Source organism: Podarcis vaucheri (genome assembly GCF_965113315.1).
Source record: "Podarcis vaucheri genome assembly, chromosome: 8".
Classification (NCBI taxonomy): domain Eukaryota; kingdom Metazoa; phylum Chordata; class Lepidosauria; order Squamata; family Lacertidae; genus Podarcis; species Podarcis vaucheri.
Genome location: NC_138766.1, coordinates 8,392,227 through 8,401,164, shown reverse-complemented (window position 1 = coordinate 8,401,164; position 8,938 = coordinate 8,392,227). Strand labels below are relative to the sequence as shown.

The 8,938-nt window shown below is 43.5% G+C and overlaps 1 protein-coding gene and 1 long non-coding RNA gene across 10 annotated transcripts in view; both read right to left on the bottom strand.

Moving 5' to 3' along the window:
* Window positions 1–3,465: 3,465 nt before the first annotated feature.
* LOC309538954 overlaps window positions 3,466–8,938 on the bottom strand; it is a 67,855-nt gene continuing 62,382 nt past the window's right edge. The window contains exon 2 of the long non-coding RNA XR_014222544.1: window positions 3,466–7,145. This is a non-coding gene — a long non-coding RNA (uncharacterized lncRNA). The remainder of the gene's footprint in view (window positions 7,146–8,938) is intronic.
* Window positions 3,466–8,938, bottom strand: part of PACS2 (phosphofurin acidic cluster sorting protein 2) — a 52,626-nt gene continuing 47,153 nt past the window's right edge. For all 9 annotated transcript variants that reach the window (XR_014222296.1, XR_014222297.1, XM_082234281.1 and 6 more), the window contains one exon: window positions 3,466–8,588. Coding sequence is in view for 7 of the 9 variants with exons in the window: in XM_082234281.1 (XP_082090407.1) it covers window positions 8,476–8,588 (113 nt within the window). In the remaining 2 variants the exon portion in view is untranslated. The remainder of the gene's footprint in view (window positions 8,589–8,938) is intronic.

Genomic DNA, 8,938 nt, shown 5'->3' with positions numbered 1-8,938 from the left:
TGCCAAGAGTCCACAATAGTGCCAAGACAGCCCTCTGTACATGCTCAGGGGAACACATCATAGGGCAGGACTCCTGAGGGAGGAGAAAAAAAAATCTCTGGGGGGTAAAATCCAAGTGATGTCAATAAGGATGAGAATGGTAAATTAGTCCAATGGCTGTTTCTGAGCAACCTGTGTGATATTTCGTGGCTCGATTATTGGCATGTAAAAACCACAATCCAGAAGAAGTCACACAACCATTTCTGCAGATACAGGAGCCCATTTGCTGTAAATAAGTCTGATGTATTGCTCCTTGTACTGCTGAGTCAAAAGTCCAAGCCCAACGAAACGTGATGACACAGATGGGATGGTTGCTATTAGGAGGCAGCAAAACTGTAATGATGTTTGGTGGTTGAAGTGGCTTCCCAGGGAAAAGGGGGGCCAATGCAGTAGGGGTGAAGATGGCCTTTCAGCGTGCCAGGAAACACTGGAACAGCTGTGGAAGATCCTCTTCCATTGCAGAGGTGATTGTGATCTTGTCCGCTGGATCCTTATGTCCTTTAAGGGCAGAAAATAGTGGAGACAAAGTGGAGGTGGGCAGGTCCAAATAACTCTTTATCCAATTCAGCTGTCCAAGGATTTGTTGTAAATCCACCAGTTTAAGATGATCAGGAAACTGTAGTTGAGGCGTAACTGGAATGGCTGCAGATGCTGTCAGCTTGTGTCCCAGGTACATAATGGGTAAAGTCCGCTGGATTTTTTCTTAGCCATTGTCAATCCAACAGGTTTTATCCTTAGCAGGATTTTGGGACACGGCGGAGGACAAGGCCGTGGCTAGCAGGCTGTGGCTAGCAGTGCCCACTGACTGGCAGGCTTTAAGCATATCAGCAATGGCTATATTTGATGTTGCCATTAGAAGGCGCAGCTCTTGCGTACAGTCCTCATTTCCATTAGCGAATGCAAGCTGGCGTACAATCAGTTCTTGTGCTGCCAGGTCCTGAACTTGCCGCTTGAAGGTATTATACAAGCGATCGACAAATTGTCCATAGGGCTCTGTAGGACCTTGTCTAACGCTCCCCCATCGGCCACCGCGCTCAGTTTTGTCATCAGGGACAGAAGCTAAAGCCTCCTGAGCAGCAGCCGTAGTGGCCTCCCAATATTGAGGATCGAGAGTTAGCTGTTGGGCAACAGTAAGAAAATTGCCTCCTCCCGTTAACCCATCGAGGACATCAGCTTGGGTTAACATGACGGGGGGTGGCGGTGGTGCGGGAGCAATCACAGGGAAGAGATTTGGAGTATCAGCATCAAAAGGCAGCAACGGAGCGGTGGCACAGAGAGATCTTTGAAGAGGAATTGTAGGAGCGGTGCCAGATGCCTTGGGCGGAGGAGGTGGGAGAGCTGGGGGTGCTGCAGAATTTGAAGAATGCAGGGGAGTGACAGGAGGAGCCGAAGGGAAAATGTCCGGCGGTTTAGGAGGTAGGTTTGAGGCAGGCAAAGCAGGAGCGGGGAGGGCGGGCGAAGAAGTTGTTGCAGCAGCCAGAAGAATGTTTGAAGGAGTTAAGCACGACATAGCTTTGTAGACGTTACTCCAGGCATGCAAAACCTTGACATCAATCTGAGGATGATTTTGAAAGAAGTGTCCAATTTTTTTCCAATCGTCTAACTCCCAATTTCCGTCCTGGGGGAACCAGGGGCAGTGAGTGTCCAGGGCTTTTATAAGGGACTTAAGGTCAGCTTTCCGAACAGCAAGGTTGTTACTGGCCAAAAGGAATTTAAGGTCTTTAAAAATTTTTTTCTGTGGTGCAGAGAGAGACTTTCCCATGATTGCAAGAATTGCAAAAAGAGCAGGGAGCACTTACCGGAGGGATCCTTAGAAGGATGAGGGAGGCGCCTTTTTGCCCTGTCCGGGCGGAAGTAAGTGCTGATAGGTCCGTAACGTAGTCCAGAATCACATTCACACGGGAGCTCTCACCAGGGATCCACTACGTGGATGAACGACGCGTCTGCAGCCCTTGCCAGGCGAGGTGAGGCTGAACGTTGTTTAACAGCATGAAATCCAAAAGAAATCACACGGGAGCACTCACCAGGGATCCACTACGTGGATGAACGACGTGTTGGTGAGTGCTGAATAATGAAAAACAACGTGAAGTCCGAAGGCAGTCACACGGGGCACCAATTGTCGAGTTGCAGCTCGGCATCCAAAGAAAAATCAGTCTCACACCATGATAGGTTCCGAAATATGGCTGCTCTTAGGGCTAATGCAGCACAGCTTTTATTGTGTGAAATCAGAAAGATACAAAATACAAGCAAGCAATTTGTTCTAAGCCAGAAGATAAGGACCTTCGCACTAGCATCAGGCCATGCTACGTTAGCCAATCATATAGGACAGCACGAGCTGTTCACGCGCTGTTCATGCTCCAAGGATGCTTCTAGCTATGAAATCACCCTGCAACAATAAGAACTTTGCTCATGCTCTCATGTACAAGCAATCATTTTCCCACAGTGGGTGGGCACCTGGAACCCCTGGAATCTCACGGCTCAGAGATTGGGGTGGTGGGCAACATTATGCTTTCCTGCAATGAAAAAACTACATCCCTCGAATGACCCTTTTCAAAGTAGTCCCCCTCATACTATGACATCTTAGCTACAGGATCTAAAGATTCTAAAGATAGAAGAGCTTTCTTGAGTGCACAACTGAAGGTGCTTCCTTCAGCAGTCAGGGAACCCCATTTCATAATCATACATGTCCATGCAGAAATGGTGATACGGAAACACTGGCCCATGAGAAAACAGAAAGGAAACTAATTATTAAAGTGTCTAAAGCAAAGCAGAAGACTTGATTTATAGTGGACAAGAAAGATTAAAACAGATATAAACTCTCATCTTTAATCCTTTTGTTTTTGTTTCCTGCCAGTAAAGAACAGGTGAAATCAAAAGTTAAGCAACCATCCTTAACCATGAGAAAGGAATTCGTCTGTTCTGAGAGAGCGCAACCACACCTGTGATTTTTAAGGGGGAAACATCAAGGGGGATTCAGTGGCTAATAATATCCAGAATATTAAAAGCATCCTATATGACAAATGTACTTTTGGATCAACCAGTGATGGTTGGTATTGTTAAACAGTTGATGGCTGAACAATTAAAAATGATCAGATCAATGTTTGATGAAGATGAAGAAAATGAGACAGAGGAATATGTTGGAAAAAAGAAATGGGGAATACCTAGAAGCTTCAGACCAAATTGATGAAATGTTGGCAGTTTTGGATCATGCAGCAGCCAAACAGAAGGAAGCAGATAGTGATGCAGAAATGGAAGCTACCTCCATACATTCCTTCTATTAGTTGTGTGTGCACGCGCACACACATGCCTTTAGTACTAACTAAAATATTTTAATTTTCACCCAAATATTTACATACAAGATCCAAATGTCATTGAGGCAGAAAATAGGGGGGGTGTCATTTAAAAGCAAGAGACAGGATAGGTATGTGCTTTCCAATCCAATTTTATTAGTATGGCATTAGTACCATAAAATATTTCACAAAGTAGTGTACATTGCAATTTATTCCAAAAAGGCTATGTACACTTACAGTCTTGATTTAAAAACAAACTAACAGTACAATGAAAGAGATGGACTGTTAAAAATACATATAAATGGACAACATTCCTTCATTTTTCCTTGTCTGAAAGGTCACTCTGCACAAACACTATGCACAAACTGCTTGCTTACTGAAAGAAGCACTGAGCTAAGGTGCCAGATCTAAGGTCCCTCCATCATTAGACTCCACTTCCTATTCTTGCTCAAAGGACTGATAAGCTACTGCTTGAGTAGCAGTTTTGAAAGGGGTGACTTGAAAATAGGAACTAAATGGGTAACATATTCATAATTTTATCCAGTAATCAGTGGGGCCAAACGGCTATGAAATTCAAGAGATATATCGAGAAATACAGCAGTTTGATGCATTTCCTGCCAAACCAGTTTTAATCTGAATTGAAAACAAGTTGAGGTGTGTACATTTACACACTGCCTTTCTTACAGGTGGGTGGTCTTACATGGCTGATGTCAACCTGTGTGCATGCACAGATGACAGCTTCATGAATGAAAATGGTGGGTGGGTTGCAGGGGTGGAGAAACCAGCGGGATGTAGCGTAAAAATACAATGGGCAACATGGAAGCACATCAAACTATGCTGATACGTACAATATGCAAATGTGATTTGAAATTCACCGGTGGGGCGGTGATCCCTCTGCGTTTTAAGCTCATAATATCTACACAGCCTTTATTACAGACAAATCTACCATCATTTGGGGGGGGGGGTTAAAGTTTTTTTATTATTTCATTTTACAATATATGTATAAAACAGAAACAATTATAAAAGACAAAAATTAAAAGATTGAAAATAAAGCAGGCACATAGAATGTGTAGTTGAACATGAATTAAAATAACGAAGTCCAAGTAATGACTATCAACTTTATCAGATCATCAAGTCTAGTCCAGTTTTGCCAAGGTTGTTTTGAAAATGATGGTTTCACTTTATATGTCATAAAGTACTGGTAAATCATATAAAAAGTGTCTAGAGTTTGTAGTCCTTGTCAAATTATGCATGATTTTCTCCATTATAGCTATATTCCAGAGCGAATGGTACGAAGCGTCCCATGTAAGATACTGGGCTGTTTTCCATCCAGTTGCTATTACCATTTGTGCTTCCAAGTTCATATATAAGACCAATTATTTTGACTATATTTACATTGGTATCATCAAAAATATTCAGTGACATTAATTTTAGGCAACAAGCAATAGTTTCTTTAGTAGCATATCCACCATCATTTGTAGATGTAATGGGGGTCTCCCCACCTCCGACTGTGTTTCAAATTGCATTTGCAAATTGTTGAACACATCAGTACATATTGGTGTGCTCCCAGGTTGTCCACTGTCTGCCCAGTGGGCAGAGAGGATGTGTGGACATCTTCGTATGACTTACATTTTCAAATCTGATGGAAGCTGGTTTGGTGGGAAACACATCAAAACACAGTATTTCTCAATAAAATATAGCATAGATGCCAGTTGTGGATAATGTGTGTTCATGGATTCACAAGCCAGCAGTGGGAGCACACTGGTAGCGGAGTCAGTGTGAGCACACATTGCTTCAGATGGAAGAACAGAAGGCGCAAGAGAGTAGCCCCAAAGACCTCCAACAGCACCTGTTTTTAAGAACAAAGTTCTTTTCCTTAACAAAAGCAACCATTACCCGTTTTGATGTTTTCTGGTTACAAACTTTCCCGAGTGCCTCAAACCAAACATGGCAAGAGAGGCATCTATGATACAAGGCTATTGCTGCCAACACCTCCGTTTGCAACTCTTTGAGCAGTTAACTCAGGACAAAGTCACACTGTCTCGTAGCATGGATATGGCATAACTAATCCAGGCCTTTATTGTAAATGTGATATTGCTATTGGTGGCTTCTGAAGTGTGTGAGCAAGTCTAAATCCACCCAATAGGAGCACAAAATAGTTACCATGGGGTGTGTGGGAGTCCTAGACCAGGGTAGGCAAACTATGGACCGGGGGCCGGATCCAGCCCAATGGCCTTCTCAATCCGGCCCGCGGACGGTCCAGGAATCAGCGTGTTTTTCCATGAGTAGAATGTGCCCTTTTATTTAAAATGCATCTCTGGGTTATTTGTGGTGCCTGCCTGGTGTTTTTACATGAGTAGAATGTGTGCTTTTATTTAAAATGCACCTCTGGGTTATTTGTGGGGCATAGGAATTCGTTCATTTTTTTCCCCTTCAAAATACAGTCCACCACCCCCCACAAGGTCTGAGGGACAGTGGACTGGCCCCCTGTTGAAAAAGTTTGCTGACCCCAGTCCGGGAATTAGTCTCTATGTATAATGGATAGAAAATTTAATTACACCCATTTATAGCAAAGAATATTTCAACCACTGCTGGCCAGTCCAGAGCTTGGTGAAGTAGACACGGAATATGAAATGTGCTTTAGTCATTGTGGTTGGACAAGCATGAAGGAGGACGGAAGGAGGAAGCCAAGCAACTTCCTTTAAAGGGCTGCTTTCTCCAATCAGAAATATTTGTGTGCTTGTGTTCCTTTTCCCCAAGGCAATGCTGGAAGCTATCTTAGAGCAAGCAGCAAGCTTCAATCACCTTGGATTGGACTTGCCGTCTAATAAAAGTCAAGGGTTGCTCTCTCACAAAACTTTATGGAAAGGCAGTGCCACATTCCCAAAGTCCAGCACAAACTGAAGTAATCGTGTAAAGAACGAGTGGGGAACATTCTTCCATCTTGAGGGCTACCTTTCCTTAGGGGCAGCCTTCTGAGGGCCACATACCGCAGTGGATGGGGCCAGAGATGGAGGAAGCAACAGATGCAACTGTACAGCCGGCCAATTTCTACAGATGCCCCCCCCCCCATCCTGGCAGAGTTCAAGGACACATTCCAATGGGGCAAAAATATTCCAGGAGAGATGAGTGAGGGGTGCTGTCTGGGGAAAGGGGTTGGCCCAGAGAAAGGCCCCAAAACTAGACCGGACTGGAGGGCCATACGCAGTCCCCAGGCCGTAGGTTCCTCACCTCCCAACAATAAGAACAAACAATTAGAGAAATAAAAATTTAAAAAATTGAACATATGCCTGTAGTAGACATCTCAGGACACACATGCACACATCAGCACACCATACAAGAGTGGTATTGCAGGGATCTTCAACAGAATTGTTGTTTGTTTTTGTCTTAAGAAAGATATGCCAAATGAGCCCAAACCTGCGGCTTGGGGGCAAGGGAAGAGAGAACTGACAAGGCACCCAAACCTTCTGGAAGTTTTCAGATGGCTCATCTGCCTAGCTACTCATTATTGCTGGGCTCTACCAACAATTTTGTCTATTGGCTCCTTTTCAGGGTGATTCAGGGCTATACAGAGTTGGGCTGATACGGAACAACTTGCCGACCCAACTTTGAACAGTAAGGAAATTGGTCAAATGATAAAATGAAACTGTGGAGACTTTGTGGGCAAGGAAAAGCTCACAGAAATCTTCCTAAGATCTGGGTACTACTTGTCTGTAGTACAATAATTTTATCACTCCTCTCCCCAACACACAGAAACACACCAGTGTTGGGGGGAAGACCTTTCTTGCCAAGACTTAAAGGTAAAGGGATAAGGAACTAGTGTGGAGTATCTGCAGGGCTGTGCTATTCTGTAGGTGCAGACATTGCTATAGTGCTGAAATAAGTCCTGCTCACCATGCTGGGAACCAGCTCTATCTCCCGGGCATTCTCTTTTCTTCTCTTTCGTGACAACATAATGTTTGCAAATATTATCTCACATTAACGGGTCAACATTAGTAAGTGCAAATTGCTAGACACACCGAGCCCCAAACTGATATTCTACATGCTGGTAATTGCATCGGAAGTTCCCAGATGGAAATTGGGCTGCTTTTTAAATATTGCTGATATAGGCAGTACTACATTTCTAAATAACGTTCATAATTTATGTTTCGAAAAGTGCTCTACCACAAGTCAGATAGCCACGAGTTTGGGGGTGGGGGGATCAGATTACATAATCACAGACAGAAGAAGGTCACTTGCATGAGCAGCAATTTGCAATCAATTGTGGCAGGCTGTCCATTCTGCGACAAGGAGAGAATGATTTCAACAATTTTGCTTCTATGTAAAATTTAGGGGTTAGCATTTATTTTAACAGAAAAAAGTTGTCAAAATGGGCAACCTCATATTGGATTGGTTCAGAAGCGATACAAGTGATTTCCCCAGAAATAAAAAGCAACTTGGATGATTTTATCAGCCAATCTGGTACTCGTTATTTAGCTTCCAAGCTGCCCCAATTCTTCCTTTCGACCCATTCAGTCCAGCATTCCTCTGAAATTTCTCCTGCTTTCAATGAAACTGGACCTTCTGGTGCTACTGGGGGAGGGGGGTGTTGCTGGTAAGAGGAAGTGAGGAAAATCTGACACACACACCCTCACACCTTCTCTCTCTTTTCCCTTGGGAAAAATGGCATTTCCTAGGTCTATCAGGGATTTTAATCCTGGTACTCATAATGATCATGGTGACAAGCAGTGGCAATGAGGAGGCGTAGATCAGATGTCCTAGATGGAGAAGTTGTGTTGAAAGCAGGGAGTAATTTGGGGGAGGCTGGATGAGTGCTAAGGAAGGGCACCCTGGAAGTTACTCTCCAGCTGAATTTGGAAAATTTCACAAGCATGCTCCCACTCTCCATCTAATCGGGTTCTACGTTAATAAGCAAGTTACTCTTGGGTTTTAAAAAAATTATTAAGGGCTCTTGCAAGTATCTTAGATGGCTGGCTAGATTGAATATTGAATTGCTGAGGTTTTAAGTATTATCCTTCCCTTGCAGACAACAGAAGAGCAAACAGAAGCTTATCTGAGCTGTTATCCAAGCAGGTAAGTAAGAGAGCACAAACAGCTGGTACTCATGTGTTGTGGCTTGCAGAACTGTCCCATAATTCCTGCTCTGTTAGGATTTGGAATGCCCAAATATGCAGATGGGAAAATGCTTGACATGGGAAGACCACTGTGCTGCTAGCTGGAAGAACTTCACGTCGTTCCACTCCACTCCATCAATAAGCACTGCAGCAGGAGATAAACAAAGAAAGAAGATTAGGACAGAAGTGCTTGGGGACCTGGTTTCAACTTACACCCCACTAAATTTCTTTTCCTGGCACTCAAGTGTCGGAAACGTATAACTGAATGCTTTGACGTGGGTTATCTGTGAGAGGTCTAGTACTGTGGCCCTACCATACTTATGTACCCCCTATGATGTTATAGTTTATAATTATTGTGTAATGTTTTTAACTCTGACTATCGGTCGAATAAAGAAATTGATTAATTGAACTTACACCCCAGCAATTTCCCCTTGCCATAAAAATAAATGCATCAAAATTCACCCAGATACATTGAAAACCCTTCCCTAAAAAGTT